The 22,661-nt window shown below is 38.4% G+C and overlaps 1 protein-coding gene across 4 annotated transcripts in view; it reads right to left on the bottom strand.

Moving 5' to 3' along the window:
• The window catches only part of VEZT (vezatin, adherens junctions transmembrane protein), a 55,114-nt gene that overhangs the window by 12,579 nt on the left and 19,874 nt on the right, over positions 1-22,661 (bottom strand). For 2 of the 4 annotated variants that reach the window (XM_054271318.1, XM_054271337.1), the window contains exons 3-9: positions 22,550-22,639; positions 20,294-20,469; positions 17,686-17,958; positions 12,168-12,317; positions 7,943-8,090; positions 4,800-5,131; positions 3,988-4,181 (exon numbers count right to left, since the gene is read on the bottom strand). In XM_054271318.1, the coding sequence (XP_054127293.1) occupies positions 3,988-4,181; positions 4,800-5,131; positions 7,943-8,090; positions 12,168-12,317; positions 17,686-17,958; positions 20,294-20,469; positions 22,550-22,639 (1,363 nt within the window). The remainder of the gene's footprint in view (positions 1-3,987; positions 4,182-4,799; positions 5,132-7,942; positions 8,091-12,167; positions 12,318-17,685; positions 17,959-20,293; positions 20,470-22,549; positions 22,640-22,661) is intronic. The other 2 variants (XM_054271328.1, XM_054271340.1) reach the window with 1 other exon arrangement.

The raw sequence follows: 22,661 nt of genomic DNA, 5'->3' as shown, positions 1-22,661 counted from the left end.
AAAGTTGGTTAGGTTACACTGAAACTGTTATACAGCACTTAAGTATTTTTATAGAAGCTGGGTCCAATGGAACTTGTGCTGAAACACTTCAACTAACAAATCTCAGAAATTTTATAGACTTTGAAAACCTGCAGATGGCAAGCAAAATCAGTAAAACCAGAGAAGAGACTTTGTTTGGAAGTTTTAAAAAAATTATAGATAAAACAGCTTCAAATGACTGGAAAATGTTGGAAGAAATAATTAAAGAAAGTTTACAGGAAGGTATTTGCGAGGTAGCAAGAAGACAAATAACAGCCAGTGTGAATTTGTTGAAAACAGAAGATGTTAATTTTGCAATGCAGTAAAAAGGTCTTGCATATAGAAAGAACCGAAGACATCCTGCATTTTGTTTTCAGTAAGATTTTTGACATGGTGTCATGACACCTTTATAAGGAAAATGCAAAGGCCAGGAAAAGTTGCTATTAGGTGCACAGAACAGCCTCTTGGATCATCACAGCATGATTACCATTTTCAGACTGGAATACATTGAGTGAGGATTTGTCTCAAGTCCAATACTCTCCAATATTGCCAATGGGTGAAAGAGAGGTGTTGCATCTCATTAAATCTGCTGACTTGGGGATAATCTGCAAGAACACTGAAGGGCACCACTAGAATAAAAAATAATATTGGAAAATCACTGATACAACCCAGGTAGAAATAGACTTCAGACCCAGAAGTTTGGTGACAATGGCTGCAGATTTTTGTGCTTTGGAATAGCCAAGTGCATAAATGTATCACAACTGACTGGGGAGAATCACTGAGAAAGAGGTGAGGAGCCTCACCATCAACTCTACCCCACTGCAAGCAAAAAGCCAAACTACAAACCAGTACATACAAAGCAACAGCACTGACTGCTAAGACACATGAAATAACATTTCTACTCTGGCACTGATCAGGCTGCGGATGGAACATACTGCCCAGTCTGGGGCCCCTTCATTCAGTAACACAGTGGGGCAACCAGAGGGAATATAGAGGAAAACACTGGATATTATAAAGAGGACTAAATAAAGTATAGTCACCAGGGAAGAGCTGAAGCATAGGGAGTCATGTAGAGAAGACAGAAAGAAGCATAATAATCATCTTTGAGAATGTAAGAGCCATCAAGAGGAAATGGATTTCCATTGTGGGTGGATCAGAAGTACTGCTTTTAAATTGCAGCAAGAGGTACTTCTATTCAGTAATAACATTCTACTGGTAATGGAATTAAGTGCTGGAATAGATGCCTGGAAATACTGTAAAATGTCTCTAAAGATAGTTTTTTAGGAAGAGGTAAACAACATTTACTCACAAATACTAATTTACCCTTGAGAAGGGAAATGGGTTAAATGACCTTGCCAAGCCCCACCTAACCCTATTTTCCATTTCTAATCTATACACTAAACACTTAGGGATGGTGAGATAGCAGCAGAGTACCACAGCCTTGGTCTTAAAAATATCTAAAAAAGTTGTGTCCATTTGCAAAGTTAGTTTAAAAAGAAAAAGGATGGAATTGAAACAGTTTGAGGGCCAGTGTTTCAAAGATCAGTAATACAATGCTGTAACTAGCTATAAAGAGTACTCCATTCTATAATAGTAGCAGTAGATTACTACACGCTTACATTGTTGAAGCTTTAAGTGATACATTTTATCAGCGATGAAAAAATGCGAAAGAATAAAGAAAAGAAGCTGAAAGTTCTAGGAAATGAGCAAAGATGTATTTGTAGATGAATGATAAATAGGTCCATTGTTGCCCAAAGAATTTAAATAGAGGTGATCGCCCTTAAATGTGCTAAAGCCCCACTTGTTCTGAGGTTCTGCTCTGTACCTGACAGGATCAGTGAATAAGTAAAGGCACTGATTCTAGAAATACACCAAATCATGTAAAGGAGGAAGCCAAACTGCATTCCCTGAAGGAACTATATGCTACAATACAAGATACATGCTGGTGTCAGCACCAATGACAGGTTGACAGGAGGGTGTGGTGTCCAAGCTATTACTCTGCAAGGCTTTGCTTTGGCTCTTGAATGTACCTGTAAGAAAACAGCTCTGATATATAATGATTCAGGGCAAGAAGCATGTACTGCTTGTTCAAGGGGACTCATCTCTTTATACAGATGCTCTAGTGGCTGAACTAGTTAGTTGGACTAAACATCTATCTATGGCAGCAGAAGTGCTCAGCATCCACTTAGACAAAAGGCTCTAAGCCCATGGGGTTCTTGAAACAGCTCTTGTCAGAAGATTGATTTAGTTTTGGATAGTAATGCATAAGTGTAAAAGCTGTGCTGAGCTGTTATATTTATTCAACAGGAAAGTATCTTCTCCCAAAGAGTTTTCAGAAAGTATTGGGAAAAAAATAAGAAGTAATTTACATAACATGACTGACAGACCAGCTGTTAAAATTTGTAGGAAGACAGCAAAAGAATTGAACTTGATTTCATGTACAGCTTGACAAGGTCAATCACAGAAACTGGATGGCTTAGAAATATATCAGGAAAGTCAAATGTTGTCAGATAAAAATAGTTTTCAATGACCAAAATAAATTAAAGTAGCTCCTGTGAATTAGTTCAGTAAACTTGTTGCAAAATAGAAGTTCAATCCCAGCACGTTTCCAGGAAAGCAGTGGGCAAAAGTGAAGGATTATTTTATTTTTTATTTCCCATGCAATCCCTTCTAGATCACACACGAGGTTATTTTTGTACTGAACTTTAAAAGAAGCAAGTTATAATAAAAAGGCCTGCTGAGAAATTTATACACAAAGTAAAAATAAAACTAAAGTAACTAAAAATACTATTGTGTGTAGTCTAGAAAGTGCTTTTAAGCAAAGGGGAAAAAAGATCAGTAGAACTGCAGGTTGTAGAGGTGTCAACAAAACACAATAGGTCAGCACATGCAAATATATCAGGCTACATCTAACATCCTCACAGGCTGTTTTACACAGCACTGAGGGGGAAGCTGTAAGACTGCACTATCAGGCAAAGTGAAGGAGTTTGCTTATACCATGTCTGGACCTGCACAGAGCCTGCAAGAAGCCTCTCAGTGCTCCAAGTTCTGATGTAAGCATGAACAAGCTTGGCCTGCCTGCTTCTAGGCCCACAGCAATATTTATCCATCTACTGGATATTCCATCCATGCATCATTAAGTGCATAGTGCACTTCAGATTTGGATTTCTGCAGGTAACTTGCTGATACCCCAAGTTCCCCCCTCCAATTTTCCTACTGCAGTCTCCATTACCAGCATTTTTCAGATGCTGGGCTGTGCCTTCCTAGCACAGTAAAAATGCTCCTGGAAAAAAGAAAGATTAGAAATTACAGGTTCAATTCCATGTCAGGAGAGCCTAAATTCACTTCAGTTATTTAAGCTGGTTATGCTTCACAAGAACAGCATGGGCAGTACAGATCCTTAAGGAGAGGGACAAGAAACAAAACACTGGGATATGCTGCTCACTAAGACTTTTAAGAACACCAAAGGTTAGCTCACTCTCTTTGAGAGGAAGTAAATGGGTTTTATATGCTCAACATGTCCTCTATGATTTGAAATGTTCCAGGAAATGCGATTGTCAAAAAAGTTTCATGACAATGTCATTATCATTTCAATTAATGGCATCATTTTAATGCAGTAAATAAATGAAGATCTTGAGGGCAATTCATTAAAATCCTACCCCTTCATAGGTGATTTCACGCATCAAAGACAAAAAGCAATTATCAGTCTACACCTGAAAATGTAACCATCTGAACCCAGAGGTGTAACAGACTGAGTTAGCATGGTTGCATTTTTTGCTGAAACAAAAGCTTCAAGGCCATCACAATGAAAAAGTCTGATATAAGGACACAGTTTTACCAAGTGTATGGTTTTAAGACCTTCTTCAGCTAAAATTCTGATACACAGGCTGAACATTGTCACTGATTCATCTGACCATTTCATCTCTGAAGTGTATCCCATTAGCTGCTAAATTAATCTCTCACATTTACCTTTTTTGTTTGGGTTTCTTCCACTCATTTTTTCTACCTGAGAAATGGCTTCTTCCCAGCAGCTGTTGCTTGCCTGGATATGAGGCTGCAGAAACTTTAGTTTTTGTTCCAGAACCTGACGGGCTTCTGTTGTCAACTCAGATGTCTCCTTAGTGCTAACAAGCTTTTCAAGCTCATCCTCAAGAATTATTACCCTAAGTAATGAGGAGACAAACAGCAGTAAGTAATAATAAATATTTGACTCCACCATTCTTTCCATTATTTAATGTAATATACTGTTATTTCCTTTAAGTTTTAAGAACCCAACTCAGTCAATTACTCAAAGATGTCCCAAAATTTTAAAATTAAAATATTTTTTTCTACATCAAGATACCTTGCTTATGTATAAGATTAACAATGCAATACCTGCAATTGTTATAGTAATTCTTACATGTAAGGTTAAAGGAGTAGGACAGTCTCAACTGTTTCACCAAGGCAGTGACAAATCTTTAAGGATATTGACTAGTTAGGTACTATGAGCTGAATGTTCTTATAAAGCATTTGATATGTGGAAAAATCAATGGAAGATTGTTATGGTTTTTAAGGGAGTCACAAAGCAAGGCAAAATCTCAGTGCACTGCTTATCTTCAAGTTTTCAGATACTCAAAGAATACCCAGGAAAAATATCAGATTCCATAGTAAACCTTTGAGCCATCTGTGTGAAGATATGGCTACGACCACAAAGACTTTTTTTACTTTTAATTGGAGACACAAGCTGACAACCCAAAGAACTTCAAGTCCAAATCCTTCTGTTAATGCAGGTGTAAACTCACTCATTGAGCAGGGCCTTGAGGTGCAGCTGCAGGCTGCGCACGGCTGTCTGCAGGCTGTTGAGCTCCCTGCACTGCTGCTTGCCCCTGGCTGCCCACTGCAGGCCCGCCTGGTGCTGCGTTTCGAAGTAGCGGTAGAACTCGTAGCTCCTGCGCAGCTCGGCCAGGCAGGCGGCGTGCGTGCCGGGGAGGCCCTGGGCCACGTCGCGCAGGATGCGGTGAGGCAGCCGCTCCGGGCACGCCGACGGCGCGGGGCACGCGTTGGCCGGGGACAGCAGCAGCGCCAGCCTCCTGAAAAACTCTGAACTCTGCCCTACCCAGAGCTGAAAGAGGACCTGCAAAACAGGGGAGGGTTAGCTCCGCGCACCTGTGGGCATTTACTTCCAAAGTAAATGTACGGATACACCACGGGAAAACATTCCTTGGCGGCAACGGGAACTTTGAAAAACTGCAAAAATCCGCTGACTGTTTTTGAAGGGTATTCCAGAGCGTGTGAGGTTCAGATCTTGTGAACCTTAGGTGACTGCTAATTCCTTGATGAAGGATATTAAATGCAATTATGCTCATAAAGTTGTCAGAGTCCAAAACCTCATATTCCCGTCGGCCAGTTTCATTATTTGCTATAATCTCCACATACCCTACGGCTCGCAAAGGGCTGCCAAAATTCCAGTGGCAGCAAAGACATTTTTCCTTTTATAAGGCCAAGCTGTCATTTCTGCAATCTAATAACTACTGCATTGCCCCACACCCAATCTTGAAACATGAGCCTAATTGCTCTGTACTTCAACAAAAAAATATTCTGCATCTGAACAAAGTTGAACTGCTAACTTATTTCTTTTTTCAGCCAAAGTAAGAAATTCCACCAATACTACTAAGGAAGAAAATTCTTTTAAGAAATGGATTGATTCACAATGTTATATATTATACTAAAGAGGACAGTCCATCTAGGAGCAAGGCAGTCCAAAATTTCAATTTCTTGAGAACTTCCATTGAAAAGAAAAGAACTGTTTTCTTAGTTTAGAGAAGTTTGCTCAGTAGACCATGACAGTACAGCAGCACCTTTTATGTCTAAAATGAAAAGGAAAGGTTATGATACTTTTCTCTGCAATAATGGCCCTTATTAAAAGGGATCAGCTATAGGTGATTATGAGATGGAGACAGAAACTTGTTCGCAAGCATTCTAGACCAAGGAAGGCAAAACATTTACTCATCACAGCAAAAATACTTGGATGCAAACTGAGAAAGTATTCCAAAAGAAAAAAGAACCTCAATTTACAAAAGATGCTCATGAGAAAAAAGAATACATGAATGACATGAAATTAATTTGAGGTATACATGCAAGACTGATTTGGCTGGATGCAAAAATACAAAGCAAACAAATGGGCAGCAATCACTCAAGCGTCCCTGAACGTGTAGTGCCCTGGATAAAAAATCAAAAGCTCATGCTGTAATAAGCACAAAAGAAGACAAATCCCTTCCACCAGACATAAATCACAGGCAGTAAAAAAATAGCATACACAAATAGTGGACTTCAGGAACTGATGATAATAATCAAAAACCTACCTGAAAAAAGGCACAACGACAAGAGAAAAGGGAAATTCCAGATGTATTTATGGTTGCAAGCAGCTTGCTCTGTTAGTAACTACTGATGATCTTTGCTGACACAAAATATCCACCTGGCTCTCCTCAGCTTAAACTGGGATGTTTTTCTTAAATGAAAAATTTTCACTCTTTAAATTGCTTTACTTCAAGGACAAGGTAGCCAAAAGACACATGCTACATTTGTCATATGGCTTAGCATGACCTGCACTTTATTATAGAGGCAAATTCTCTCAAAGTGAAAAAACAAACTCAAAAAGGGCTGCACATACATCCAAGGCTCACCACACAAATATGTCCCAAGGTTATCAAAGTATGTTATACCTCCACAGGAATCTGCTTAGGACTGATTTTTGTTAATTTAGTTTGGTTCAGCTATACCACACCCAGCCTACATTGCTGACTTTTATGAGTTACCATAAATTGAGATTTTCTAGTTGTTGTGATCTTAACTGTATCCAGAAAGCATCCTAACCAGTTTAACTAAAACAGAGTTCAGTTAAACTACTGCAAGTTGCAGGTAAACAAAGGCTTAGCTTACAAGCTTGGGCACCTCTTACTGGCTTCTTGTGCTTAAAAAGAAGTGGGTAAATTAGCAGGCTTACATGGTTGCAATTAGAACTTCAGCTAATGAAGTGCAAGAAAAAAAATCCCAAAAGCTGCTATTTATTGTAGCTCTTAGCTTAAAGCTAATTAGACAAAGCCTCAAAGCTTAGTAATCACTATTACTGGTAGCATTTACTGTCAGAACAAAAGAAGTCAAGGTCTATAAATTAAGAGGAAAAAATGTAACAAAAGCCAACCCCAGAGAAACACAGAAGTCATATAATAATGGAATTTTCCATTAAAAAGACAATGCTAAAGGGAAACTGCCCTGGCAGAGGGTCATTAGAGTATAGAAGGCTTGCATTCAAATTAGATCTTCCTTCCAATTGATTCATGCAAATAAAAAAACCTAACATCTCAAAACAAAATAGATAAAAAGGCCATTATATGGTTGTCACTCTGTTCAGTTAAAAGTTTTTCAAAGATCAAAGAACCACACTGGCTCATGGCAGCAGGGGTCCAAGCTTATGATTTCTGCTCCTCAGTGTGACTAAATGCAGCTACTCCCTTTGGCATTTACAACTAATTTGTGATTTTTGATGTCTCTCTTTTTATTCACCTCAAGAGATTAGATAAAAAAAGAATTAAGTACAAATCCAGAAATTATTTTATTCAACTGGGATCAGGTTAAATCAGAGAGCAAAAAATCATGTTTAAGGGGATTGATCAAGCTGATTCTAGAACAACTGACTTAAACTTCCATCATTTGCAGAAAAAATATCCTAATGTTGTACTGAGTAACTTCTCTTTCTCTACATGCACAAAGAAATGCATATATAAATGAATGCAGAACACATGATAAGAGCCTGACTGATTACACCTTACCCTCAATTCAGAGTGTTGCTACAGGCTAGGATGTACAAGCCACAGGACTTCATGACAACAGAAAGATGTTCACCAGGAGCTGCATGGATGCATGAAGCCCTCCTAGGAGAGCTTACCTTGAGTGCAGGCAAGCTGAAGCCATCAGTCAGATTGTGTGCCTCCTCTTCAGAGACCTGCTCTTCACTCAGCCCCAGGCCCAGCTCCTTAAAGGGGACCACACAGATGTAGCTGGTCACGTTGTCACTCTCCGAGTTCAGAGGGTAAGTTTAGCTGGAGTTAAGGTGGTAAACAAAGCCACTTTTGCATTAAACACACACAAAAGGAAAGAAATACTTAATAAGGTTTCTCCTTCCAGGCAATTTTTATGAAATCACATACTTTCATCCCGAATCTACCCGAACCCTGTTCTGCAATCCTTATTTGAAGCACAATTTTTAAAGGCTTTTAGAAGGATGAGAGATAAGACACTGACAAAACACCTATGTCAAAATACAAACACATAAAAAGAAATAAAGTAGATTAATAAAAAATCCCTGCATCCCTTTTAAATGAGTGAAACAGCTTAATTTTAAATATGGAGTTTCCAAGAAATAGTTCATGTCAATCTTAGAGCAGAAATTAACAGAGGAAAGAGAACAATTGTGCAATTTTAAGTTTTAAAGGTAGCCTGTGTTACAGACTAAACTCAGGATGTGAATTTGCTGAGAGGTCTGTGTGTGGATGGACTGCTCAGAGAGGCCTTTACAGTAAAAGGTCTTTGACATTTCAGAGAGCTCTATGAAGAACAGGAGCTCCCTGACTGTGTCATAGCATTAACTTTATTGATTACATCACTGTAAAGACATTATGATCTTGGCAGGATGAATGGCAAACTGGTATCTATCAACACCATTCAGCACATTTAAAATCTCAGTAGGAAAATGTACATTTCTTGTCCTCAAAAATGCTTAAAAAGTAGGAAGCAAGCCAAATATAACTGATACCAGAAAACAGAAAAAATAATTCATAGACTAGGCAGCTTTTATTATTTTTTAGAAGTTATTATTAGAATAGTACTAATTTTAGGATGGCCTCAGGCTGGGGAGGAATAGTTCAATATTTTTTGCATGTCTTCTGATAGTTACCCAGTCACAAAATAGTAAAATTCATTTTAAAACAGAAATGTAAACTTATGCCATAAGTACAAAATCACATCCGTACCACAGAAATATATATCTATTTGTAAAGCATTAATTAAAATATGGTCTTAATTTAATATATTTGTTTTTCATTTATAGTTTGATCTAGAAACTGAATGCTCTCATCTCTTGCACATAAAGCCAATTAGAAGCACTTGTCTCTTGTCCATCTCATGTGTTTTCAGGGGGAAGCTATGAGTTCCATCTGCTTTCACACCCAAATTTTCCATGGGCTAAATTCTCATAGGATTGAACTTGCAAAACTGATTTCCTCAAGAGACTTCTACCAGTTAAGCAGAAGAACATTGCAGGAAAAAGTAATATTCTGTGTCCCAGGAAACAGTAAAGCAAAGTGTCCAGGATCTAAAAAAACGACATTTCTCCCTCCTTTATTCCTAATGTCTGGAAAGGAAGAAGCTTATTAAATGTTCAAACAAAACCCTGCAATTAATTAGGATCAGAACATTACTGCTGTCACCAGCAGCTGCCTCACATAAATGGTGTCTACTCTGAATTAACCTGACAGCACGTCCAGCAGAGGGAGCACATAGGATGAGGATGGTAACTCCACCAGAAATTGAAAAGTCAGGTCAAAACCCTTCAGGACCACTAATCTTAGAAACGACTTGTACTCCTGGTTAGCCTTTTCCTGCAACATGGCATTTCCAACAGTATGAACACCACAAAAAGCAGTTTGGACACACATGGATTCCTAAGTCATGCTAAAAATAAATTCCAGGCAACATCTCAAATGTGAGGTTTGACCAAGGAGCCACTTACCCATGCTGTGTCTCAGCCAGGGATTCCCAGTGGCCTCCTGCACCTCCTGCATTGCCCTCCTCTATTGCAGCCCTTCCACTCCCATTTCAGAGCAGAGAACTGATCCCATGCCCCCATTAACTTCCTAAGGATCAAACATTTGGAGAGTTTAAACACATACACACCATTATATACAGGAACACACTTCCTTTGTGCACTTTGATCTCGTCGTATTTTTAGCCCTACTGACTCCTAGTCAGTAGTTAAAGCCAAAATACTAAAGCCTAACTATCTTAGTTAATTTTTTCTTTGTCTCTGTGAAAATATTTCATTCATCTGTTTAACTTACATGCTTTATTAGCTGGAAAGAGGAGAAGGCAATGCTACTTAACAATGAACTGTCAAATCCAGAATAAAATACCTGTACAGTGAATGTCTAACCTCTTATCAGGTTAGACACTCTTATTTATCTATAGAAAAGCAAGAATGCTAATGTATCCCTGTATGTAACAATTTAACATTCATACTTCAGTTTTCAAAAGCACATTCCCATCTGAAGACCTAACAGGAGGGCCTCACAGGATCCCTAGGAAATCCAAGCTGCTCTTCTACAAATTCTCACCTGCTAACCAGGGGTGAGTTAAGCATGTGATGAACTGGCTGGTCAAGGAAGAAACATTGCACTGAAAAATGCCCAAGTGTCCCTACTCAGATATTTCAGTGTGGCAATTTAAGTGTTTATAAGCTCAAGAGCGTACTACTTTTTGTTTAGCGTACTTGTTTTCTTGCATGAACTTGCCCTCTCCCTAGTTAAAGGTATGGGTTTTTCTAACAGTTCATGATGCAATAACTAAACCTTTACAGAGCAGAAACAAGTTTTTACTAGATTTACTACAGGAAATTTGCAAATGTCCCTGTGCCCGGTGCATCTCAAAGGCACAGAATGCATTTTATATGCATTCCATTCTAATAGGGTTAGATATCACTCAGTTTAAAATACTCCTATCCAATGTCTGGTTTTATCACTAATAAAAAAATAACACTATTTATGCCTTGGCAGCAAAGAACATCACCTCACACCAAAATCCAAGCTTTTTAAGTTTACATGGTCCAATGCCCAAGTCCTACCTATGAAAATAGCTCAAATCAGACTATTCTGCACAGCAGAGGATGAGATTATTAACATCAGCCAGTAACATAAGCTACAAGATTTCCTCCATCCAGCTTGTATACAGCTACACCAGATTCCCATGATGCAGAACCCACAAGGCTCTTAAGAATAAAAGTGTTCAGCAGCTAGCATGCCAAGGGAAGCACTGCCTGAGTTACCACACAATTCAATGGAGGACAGTGCAGAGAGCTTTTGAACTGGTCTGCATGACATCCTGTAAATACTTAACCCAAGGTGCCTAATTCCTAGTTTAGGCTTTCAGCCATTGCATCCTGCTATAACCTTAGATTCTGATTTAAAAGAGAAATACTCTTTTCTATGGCATTTTGTTCTGTGACTTTGAGCAATGCACTCTTGCTGACATGAACAAATCAGATCAAGAATGGTGTGAGCAAATGCTGAGTTGTTTCTGCTAGTACCCAACTGTCTCTCCACACAAAATGTAAGCAATATGACTTTCCCTCTCATTAAATCACTGGTCTACCAAGTTTGACACAACTGCCTGGTATAAGGCTAAAATATGATTGCATATTTTCTCTTCTACATGGGAACAAATTTTAATTAGGTAAAAGATATTTAACTGTACTCACTGAAGGCAGCTATCTAACTAAAAGAGGGTACACTAGCCACAAGCAAATATTGCTGAACTTCTACTGAATAGAAGTGAGAATGATAACATATCAAGTTTATGCAATTTGTACCACCATGAATAAAGCTGTGACCTAAAATTTTTAATTCTCTGTCACAGTTCAGACTGATCTCCTTCCAACATATTTGAGATATACATTAACATAAAAGCTTAATTTGCTGCAGATAATTTGGTAGAAGAAAACCAACTTACCTTTGAATACAGGGATGTCGAGTGAAAGGCCATATTGTTCAGAGAAGAGGATATGTTGGTGCAAGGGATATTTTGGGCTAAGAGGAATTATAAAACAGAATCTTGAAGGGCTCTGAAATGCATCACTAGCACTTATACCAAAGCATGGGTGTCAATAATGATACAATGTTTTCAGTGCACTGAATCTTATCACACTGCACAGTACACAAAAAGGCAAGTTTAAAGCATGTTCCAAATCAAACACAAGCCCCAATTTACTAAGCTACCTTTTCTTTCACTTGTTTACATAATTAGATGCTGTATGTTCTAGACCTCCTGACCCTCAGCATTGGTACAAGTGGCAGTAGGCAGCACGGACTACCTGCAGTGGTGGGTTTTTAGAGGAAGGATATTTTTTCAGCATGTACAGCGTGGCCAGTCTTGCAGCTCGGAAGTTGGCTCTGACGGATCGGTACACGGCTTTGCGCAGGCCGATCAGGTGCTGGCTAGGATGCTGTCCAGCTTTATTAAATGGGCAAGCGGCACTGACCCTGTCAAGCAAACTTGAAAAGTAAAATGTGATACAACTGTACAGATGTCCTAAAGTATTTTTAAAGAACAGTACATCAGTTTTCCTATTTCATTACTTAGAAAGCTTTTTCAAATCACTCAATAACTATGAGACTAAACCCTGATCAGGTCAATGATATATTTAATCAAAATTTCAAACAGCAGCCAAGATTCCTTAGTAAACAGCCTTAATTTATTCTCATCGGAGTCGTGACAAAACTCCTGAGCACATTTATTTTCTCTAAAATTTTCCAAAATGGTGTAATAATATGACTTACCATAACATTATCAGGATACAAAACTATTACAAGCCCACTGTCAGTTTTGGAAGTTTTAATAAGCATGCATTTAACATATGCCTCTTTATATCCAAATTTATTTTTTCAGTAATTTTTGCAGGAAAAAGGTGCCAACACATAGCTTTCCATACAAGACACTATATTCTTTTAACCTTCCTGATGCAGAGAATTTTCTTGGTGAAGAAAAATATTATTTGAGAAGTGACATAGATTTTATCATCATGCAATGAATGGCAGCTATGTTTGTGAGAGTCTTGACAGGTAAACACATGACATGTATACACCACACAAGCATATTGGAAGATACATTTTGTGTCTGGCTATTCAGGTGAATATACAATTTAAAAGAAACAATGCCATTTGCCTATTAGAATATGACTCAGACTGGCTTTAGCACTGTAAAAAATCATCTCATCTGGAAATAAAATGAATTGTGATCTGGGCAAACATTGAACAGGTCTATGGAACTTTAAGGTCCAGCAGTATCTTTTCATGTACAATCTGATGTCAAACCTGTAACTGAGACTCTGGAAACAGCCTAGTTGCACTCTACTTGCTGGGACTGATTTTACTAGAATCAACTCAGGAATTAACATGGTTTGGACAACAGGACAATCAATTGTGATTTATTGTTTGGGTACTGGAAGCCTGCTTCTGCTCTCACCTTTCCCAGGGGAGGGTGAAGAGGTGATTTCATGTGCAGCCACTTAAAAGGGAAAAGCATGCAGGGTACCTGGTAAGCCTGAGATGGGTTGCTCCATTGGAAACTATTTCTGTAGTCCATCTGACTAAAAAGCTGACCAAGTCAGCAGACTGACACTGCTGGGAAAATGTCAGTCCTACTCCATGTGCTCAGCTGAACCATGCTGCACATTGGGAGGGGAAATAGCTTGTGGCCTTCACTATCAAATATGAAAACCAGAGCAGCCCACCCAGTGAGCAAGGCTGGAACCATATATCAGTATGTTTAACACCATTAACACAAGCAGATTCATGCCAAATATTGCCATATATTGAAGATGCTAGCTGAAATACTATATAAAATATCTGCATACCATTTTAAATTATGTGTTATTAAAATGGTTTATATAACATCTCATAAACGACTTTAAAATCTGAAAAAAATAAAAACTAAACTGTGTTCATTTTCATTTCAAAATGTAAATTGCAAATGCTAGCCTTGCTGGATCTTTCACTAGGGAACACAGCATGTAATGCAGTACATGCCAATCTCTAACCTTTCCCTAGCTTTTGGAAGTAACAACTGAAGTGTTTATGTACAAACTCTCACATCAGTTTGTAGACCCAAGCCCATGTGAATTGTCAGAAGAAAGCTCAAAGAAAAGGAGCAAAATTCTTCTACCATAAAAAAGAAACAGGGATCTATGTTCTACTACAGTGATGCAGACTTTTCCAGCTCCTATAGAGAACAAATATAGCATAACTCAAGCACAGCATGTACTGCCAGTATGCAGCACAACAATCTGCTTTCCTTCTGGAATGGATTGTTTCAGTGCTTTTTATAAAAAAAATCTTCCTTATTTGACTAATTTAATTAGTAGAATCTATTATATGTCTTTCTGTCAGGCATGTCATATCCCTAAATTCCTAATGTTTCATTTATCTTCACAGATCACAGAATGGTTTGGGTTGGAAGGGAATATGAAGATCCTCTAATTCCAAACCCCCTGCCATGGGCAGGGACACCTTCCACCAGGCTTCTCAAAGCCCCATAGAGCCTGGCCCTGAACACTTCCAGGGATGGGTAAGTCACCACTTCTCTGAACAATCTGTCCCACCATCCTCACAGTCAAGAATTTTTGTCCTAATATCTAGTCTAAACCTGCCCTATTTCAGTTTAAAGCCATTCCCCCTTGTCCTATCAGCACACACCCTTGTAAAAAGTCTCTCTCTTATCCTCTATCTATTTTAAGTGGACTTACAAGTTATCAAAATGTTATCAGCTTTGCATATCAGCCACAAGTAGCAAGAAGCAAAGAAAGTTTAAGGGTGAATTTCCCCTTTTCTACAGCTCCAAACCCATTTTACTGTATAGAACATCATGTTTGTTCATTAATTTTACAAGCCAAATCTTAAATTGGCTTTCAACTTTTAACAAGTTTATATAAAGACATTAATAAAAATCTATTACTGCACTCCACCATGAAAGCAGTTCTCTAAAGATGCTAATAAACATCCATATGTATTAAGTTCACAGAGCTCAATTCAAGTTCAAAATACAATAAAAAGGGAGCATTTCAGAAAAGAAGTTAATGATTTTGGTGACAAGCAAGGGAATAAATACTTGCTGCTTACTGCTGCAGCCTTCCATTATGTATTCCTTCAGTTCTTGTTTTATGATGTGCAAGATAATGGGTATACTTTCATTACCCTCCAGAAATTCCAGGCTGCAACCTGTGATCAGGCTTCATTTAGCCAATTGCAAATGAAGCAATTAGACAGAAATACTGCCCTACCTTTGCTATACAATTTCTGTAATCCAAGTCAGCCAGGTGAGGTCTCAGCCTCACAGAGCTGGTACCAAGCAGACACACCTGAGATTCCAACAGAGCTTTAAACACTTCCAAAGGCCAGGCTGGAATCAGAAAATCAAGTTGCCTTTGAGAGCAGCTAATGTAAGAGAAGCCTGACAGGATTACAGAATCACAGAATAGTTAAGATTGGAAGGGACCACTGGAGGCCATCTAATCCAAGCTCCCCCCTCAAGTTCTTAGTTCCTGATCTGATTCCTGTTCTGGTTCCTGTGGCTGCAGTCAGTTTTACTGGAGGTGAATGAAAGCAAAAGGATGTTTAACTATCTATTTGAGTAGAGCAGGCACTACCACACAGTAATAAACCACTTAACCTATAGAGAACTGACCAAAACCTCATCAGTAATAATCTACCATTTACAGAGACAGTCCAGTATCAATTAACAAGGGGCAAATAGGGTAGAATAAAGCAAAGCCATAGATATCTCAATGGATGTATAAATTAACCTATGAGAACAGCAATGGATGGTGTCATGGGGAGGAAAACCAGCAGTGGAGCATGAGGAACTTCAGGCCAAAGCTGCAGACCCGGACTTGCCCTGTCAGAGTTTAGCTAAGTACAAGCAGTCAAAGTCTGAACTTGGCACTATTTAAATAACAGCTGCAGTATCTTTCCACTCACAATATGGTCAATGCACAGGCCTGTGCTGAATTAGCAGTACCTTAAAACAGCTGCACATGTAACACTGACCAGGATGCTGCACCTCATTGAAATCTCATTCCTTCTGGATGTAAAATAATACAAGAGGATACTCAGTAACTTTTGAAATGCAACCATTTCTATTGCCATGAGACTCCTTCTGAAAAAGCACTAAGATTTGATAACCTTACTACAGGAGAAAATACTAAACTTTGTTCTGCTGGTTTACTGTAGAAAATTCTAGGGAAAAAAAAAAGGGAAATCTAGCATTTTGGATCATACTCCAAGGGGTACTCAAAGCAAAGAATTTCACACTGCCCTGTGCAGCAGCATCTCTTGCATATGTGGATGCAGAAAAGGTCACTCTGGAGTTAGAAGTTCCTCTAGGCTAAACCAACCCAAAATTTGTACAGCATTGACTTCTTTATACTGTACAGTTGTTCCAGTGAGGATGCTGGCACAGTCAAACTTCTCCCACTCCATCCATATACCCAAATCTTTTGAAAAGCTTGCCAAAGTTTCAAGTAAAGAAGCTATTAGATCAAGCATAAGCTTAAAGACCAGTCTGTTTTTTGTTAATCTGTTATCTAAGATATGTAGTAAAAGAACAAGGCAGGGGCAATTTAGACATTGACCACAAGTTCGTTTGCTTAAACTTAGGCAAAAATCCAAATGTTTTTCTCATCTGTAATTTGGACAAGCCCGAACAATAATTTCTTTTAAGAACTCGTTTGCAAAGATAAGACTGCCTATTGCTCAAGTATATGCTTCTTCAGCAAAAATCCAGACCAAAACAAAAACCACATAGCTAGGCAGACTGAAGACATGCTTATGCATTCCAAAGGCAGAATTAAACATTTCTTCAGTGAAATACACTGAAGGTATCTCAAGCTAAAAAATTAATCCAGAATTTTAAATCTAAAGTTGCACACTTGCATGTAAGAACGTGTCTAAATTTAGAATAGTTGGTCTGGCATGAAGAAACATCTTGTTGCCACAAGGGAACTTCTCATTTTCTTTTAGAAAGAAGCTGACTGTATTTTAGGTGTTGGTGTTTCCCACCTCCTTTAGCCTTAAGCAGAATTGGCACACATGGATTCATCATAGGTGGTTACAATGCAAAAGCATCCATGGCAATGAGAGTGCACAGAAACAGGCCTGTTGGCTTTGGAATCACTGCATACACTGAAGACTTTCTGATGTCCTTTCACACAGCAAATCAGCAAAACTTTTCAAGTAACTACAAGAGCTGAATAATCAGAAACACTTTTGCATCTCTTAAGTGGAAGAGAGGCAAATTCAACAGTAAGTAACTTAAGAATCTAAATGTTTCAACAACTGTATGCAAGAAAAAAAGACTAATGTTAACTTTACTTGAGGTGGGAAATGATGTTTGATGGTTTTTCCTGATTACTGTGTTTTCATTACTTCAGACATATTTGTTAAATAAAAATAGAATGGTTTTCATGTCATCCTGTTTTGTAAAATATGAGTGATTACTTGCAGATCAGTTTATTTACATCAATTTGGTAATGTAAGATAAACTCTCTAAATGACTCTCCAAAATAGTTAACTTAGTTCAAAGTCTATTTCTTCATATATTTCATTGCTAGCAATGCAGGACATTCCAAGGCACCTGAGTTTTGTGAGACTTAATTCATCTTCAGGATGTGGGGTTTTAACACTGAGATGTTAGAATTCATACTTTTACTATGAATGGTAATTATACTACTTCATGTAAGTTAAAACCTTTAAGTATTATGTTTTCCAGTAATTCCAGTTGTTATGAGAGACAGTGTAACAAGACAATTTTAGACAACAGCTGGTTTGTATGGATCTGTGTGCTAAGTAAAGTGAAATATAGACTCACAGGGTAAATCCTCTGGAAATCACTTCAGTCTCCTGAATGAGCCGTAGAGCTTTCCTGACGAGGTTGGTGAAGGCCCGGCTATTGGCCACTGTTTCTTCCAGCTGCATGCAGTGTTTTCGCAGGGACATTTGCAGCTTGGCCGTCCTCCACGTGCCCCACGCCCTGGCGGCTGCATAGAGCAGCAGGGGCGCGCACAGCAGCCACGAGGATTCCTCCCACCACGAAGGAAACACGAGCAGCGCGCTCACACAGGCAAGGAACAGCGAGACATCCCTGCAAACAGAGACAGCACCCCACCACACATTACTCAGGGAAACAGGTGGGAAAATGACCAACTTCTCAGTTACATTTGAGATTACAAGATCTTGCTGTGGGGCTTTTATGTAGGTCCTGATGGGAGCTGTAAACACTGAAAACTACTCCTTGTGACAGGTTTAGATGAATATGTACATGATATTACTTGGCTGGTAAACTCTAAGGAAACCTTTCTTCAGCTTTTTTACAGCATGAGTAGGAGAGTAATGTACCACTTGGAAAGGTCAGTTTCTCTTACACACTTACATGACATTAAAAAAATAGAAAAGAAAATTAAAAAAAGAAAAAACCTGACTACTCAGCATTATAAACCAGGGCGTGTAGGAACTGTAATATCTGTACTTCCAGGTTCAAGAGTACAGTAGGGAAGGGCATGTTTCTTTTGGTAGCAAATACCTCAATTAGTGCCAGCTGTATTTTTTCTAGAGTCTGACTCATTTAACTTGGACACCAATACACCACTAGTTTCTAACACAATTTTATAAAGATGGCTTAAATAATCTTTTTAAAAAATTTGGCACCTTTTGAAAGTCCGTAAAGAATAGATTTCCTAGTATCTCAGTTACTTCTCAAAGACATTTAAAAAGCTTATACAGTTGTTACTTTCCTCTATAAAAATTCAATATAAATAAGTAACTGCTAGAAAATACACTGTGTTTCATATATATTACTACATGGTTTTGTAAAATAATCACACTCTTCAGAGAGATGGATGGGATACCAGCTTCAAGGTGCATTACAACTATACTTTTCCAGAATGTTTTCAATGAAAAACATTTTTTTCCTTCATCCCTTAAAGCTGTGTATCCTGCATTTAGGTTTGGAAGTATAGACTTGGAATATTTTTCCATTTCTAAAATTAGGCACAATCTCTGCGTTTCTATATCCCGGACAGTTTTGTGGTCAAATTTCAACCAGCTTTACAAGTGTTAACTCTTTAAGGCTTCTGGCTACTGAAAGGTTTCAGTAAAAATTCAGGGTTAAAATATTCCAAATATGTAACTACCTCTGAAAGGGACAGACACACAGTCTCTAACCTCCTTGGTACATAAAAAAAAAAAAAAAAAAAAAAGTACCACAAATAAATAAAATCACAACAATGAAAGACTAGAAGGGATTTAACAGCTCACTTTGTTCATTTTCAGCTTCTGGTTGGTTAACCTAGATCATCATGGACAGGCCAAAGATGAAACTGGAGACTCCACAACCAATGTCGTGGCTATTCCAACTCCTAAGTATCCTTAGAGTTCAGAAGATTTCCCCCAAGTCCCAGTTTGAATCACAGGCAGATTAATTGCATTATTCTTCCTCATATCCTTCCCTTTTCTGAACAGAACAAATGATGACTGATCACCACCTTGTACATATCATAACACTGTTCCATCCCAGAGATATGCAGATCCTTTCCTGGAGTAGTACTGCATACCCAGTTATTCATCACTTGGTGTTTCTTAACTTGACTTTTCCTTCCCAAGTGTAGCATTAAACTTTTGTCTTTATTGAATTTTCTACCATTTTCAAGGTATTTCTCCAAGCTACTGTTGACCTCTGGTCAATGAAAACACAAATTTGATGTCATCTGGAAGGTGAACAACATTCACACATTTTGTAAGTGTACTTTATCAGCTGAAAGTTAAAGAAACTGAATAATGCCAGGACCAGAAAAATCTGGTTCAAAAGTTCTCGTTTGACAGAGAGCATCGATATTGACACAACTTAAACAGCTCTGTAATAATTTTGTCTACTTTTTTAGGGTATATATGAGAAAATAGCACTGACCCATATTATGTGATATTTTTTCCTAATGATTACCACATTTCCAAGCAAGACACTGTCAGAACAACCACTGGCATTGTTATTTTTTAAATACAGGTGGTAGCTGTTCAGATACTGCTGCTTCACACACAACATATTTTATAAAGACCACACCAAAATAAACACTTTTTAATTCAGTCTTCACACTCATGTCTCATTTTCAAAATCACCTCTAAATAGCTTCAGAACTTAATTACTTCATCAACTATGCCAGTTCCTTCTTATAGAATATATTAGTCAGGGAGTATTCATTCATATTCATGCAGTTACCTCAGATTAAAATTCACTCTTTCAATAAAATGCCCAATGGAAAAAATACATACACTTATACAAAAATCTGGGGACCAGTAGAATAAAGACCCAAGGACATGAGAAAAAAATATAGTTACTTTAATCTTGCATTTTATATCAAGAATGCACAATATATTTTTTGCTTGTTTCTCAGTGACTATAATGGTAGATATCCTCAATACAATACCAAATATTAGGAGCTGCTAGGGAGCGTAGCGTTGGAAGCTGTCTGTTTTCCTGTTGCTTACACTGCCCTGCAGACAGGATACTGGGGTCAAGGAATTCAATCAGTTCCACATCCTCCTGCAGCAGAACTTCCTGTTGCAGGATGGTACGGAGCGTGTCAAATCGAAATCCAACGTCCTTACCACATACAAATGAGCAGGAGAAAAACCAGGCATTAGTAAAGAATATGCAAATTCTTGAAATTAAGTCAGCAGAACAAGAAAAACACCCACACACCCTACACTTTACTGACAACAATCTGTTCCCAGAGCAGGGAAATGTTTCAGATATAGCACAAGTAGCTACTTTTTTATTAAACTTATTTAACCTTTAAAGCTCACACACTACCTAACAGTTCAGGCTTGCAGGATGCATCACACTGACTTTGTGATCTGACCCAGATTGTAACAATAACTGGAAACACACCGCAGAGTATGCCAATTAAAAAACCAGAAAATTACTTTTTTTTTTTAGTGTCATGACATCATTTATATCATTAACAAACAAACAAACAAAACTTATAGAGAGAAAGAGAGATACTGCTAATTAGTCAACAAATGTCACATGTGGACACAATAACAACAGCGTCAGCACTGGATCGAAGCCTCAAGCCAAGGCAGTGGAGTACCCTCCTGCAGGATTCTGTACCTTTCCCAAGGGACCTCCATCCAAACATGAAACAGCATGGGGACCTCCCACCTGCTAAACCTCAGGCAAGCTTTAGGGAGTTACATGGCTGAGAATTTTAAGCCATTAGCATTTGCTACTTTTGCCCCAACTATAGCTCTTGAAGACAAATATGGAGCTCATGAAGACAAATACCATCAGAGTAGCCCCCTGAAATTTTTATTTGCATACTGCACCAAACCACAATTACTTCAAGTTAAGAATGTCATAACAAAACCCAACAAACACGGAACATGTGCATCCCTGAATCTAGCCAAGTACAGGAGAGGAAAGAGACTATTTCTGAAAAGTCTCTCATAGAAACTTTTAACATAAATGTGACATTTCACAGTACAAAATCTGTTTCATTCTGTCACTGACAGAATGAGATTCTTTATGAAACCATAAGATAGCTAGTTGAGAAATTTAATTCCATGCACAGATGTCACCTCAGATAACTTTCATTCTACTTTTAATGGAAAACATTTGTCTCAGGACTGTGTGCAAAAGGAAACTCTGCCCTCCTCCGACGCATCCTGTGTCATTTCAGTACTCTGCTGGAGTGTGCAGCAGGACAAACATGTTTTCCATGTTCTTCAGTTATGCCTCCATCTTAAGAAAGTAAGGCTAAAAATTGCTGTTAATACCCTTGATTCATAGGGGAAGAGGGAGGAAGAAAAAAAGTTAATCAAAGATCACTAATTTTTCAGAGGAAATTATGTCCTCCTGAGATAAGGTGAACTGAGATACAGCAGAACTGTGAGAAATGGAAAATTCTAACATCTCATGTTGCTCAGTGTTTTCTTTTGAAGCTCCACTTGAAACCATTATCCCTACATCATGGTAGAAAAAAATAAATCAAAATTCTAGATTCTGGAACAGTCTGAAGTGACATTTGCAAGCCATACTAGGAGCATGAAGGAGCTGGGTACAAGTTAAAGCAGATCTGAGACAAGCTCAGACTGGAAAGTGGTGCTGCAGAGAAGGAGCAAACAAAGTTTGCTTTGCCTTTCCCAAAGGCAGAAGCCCTGTAGAGAGCAGTGTAGGAACAAAGAAGCCAGGATGGGTCCTGGGGCAGTAGAGCTGCACTGTGGTGGGGCTGTGCCTGAGCCAACAAGCTGAAACAGAGGGTGAAGCAATATACAGTTGAAGCTCTAGAACTTTCTGTCTCAGGTGGTCTCTCTGAGGCACTAGGCTACAACATGAGGACTTTCTCAGTCAGTCTCCCCACTGCCTTCCACCAAAGGGGAACCTACACTGCAATTAAACTCATTTCAGCTTTCAATAATTTCTTAAATTTCTCAAATATTTTATTATCTTCCACATTTTGAACATCTTTAACCCAGATACTGATACTGTTCCTGTCCTTTTGTGCCCAATTTGGCACAGTAACCGAAAACCAGAATTAGTATCATCTAAAGAATAAGTAATACTCTTAGAGCCAAAACCAACAATACAGACCAAAGATGATGTTCAGAGGATGAGATACAGAGGAGAGGAAGACCTGTGGATTAGGAAAGGAAATGGAAAAATAAAAAAAGTGATCACTTACCAGTCGGTGAAGTATGTCATCATTTTTCTTATACTGTGGAAAAGGAAACCAGCTTCTAAAAAACTCAACTAGTTTTGACAGGATACCTTGCTGAAAGGAACAGAAATTATTC

The sequence above is a fragment of the Melozone crissalis genome, unplaced genomic scaffold (assembly GCF_028551555.1).
Source record: "Melozone crissalis strain CALT ecotype California unplaced genomic scaffold, PUWL_Pcris_2 ptg000004l_1, whole genome shotgun sequence".
Classification (NCBI taxonomy): Eukaryota; Metazoa; Chordata; class Aves; order Passeriformes; family Passerellidae; genus Melozone; species Melozone crissalis.
This window is presented reverse-complemented; position numbering and strand designations above follow the sequence as displayed.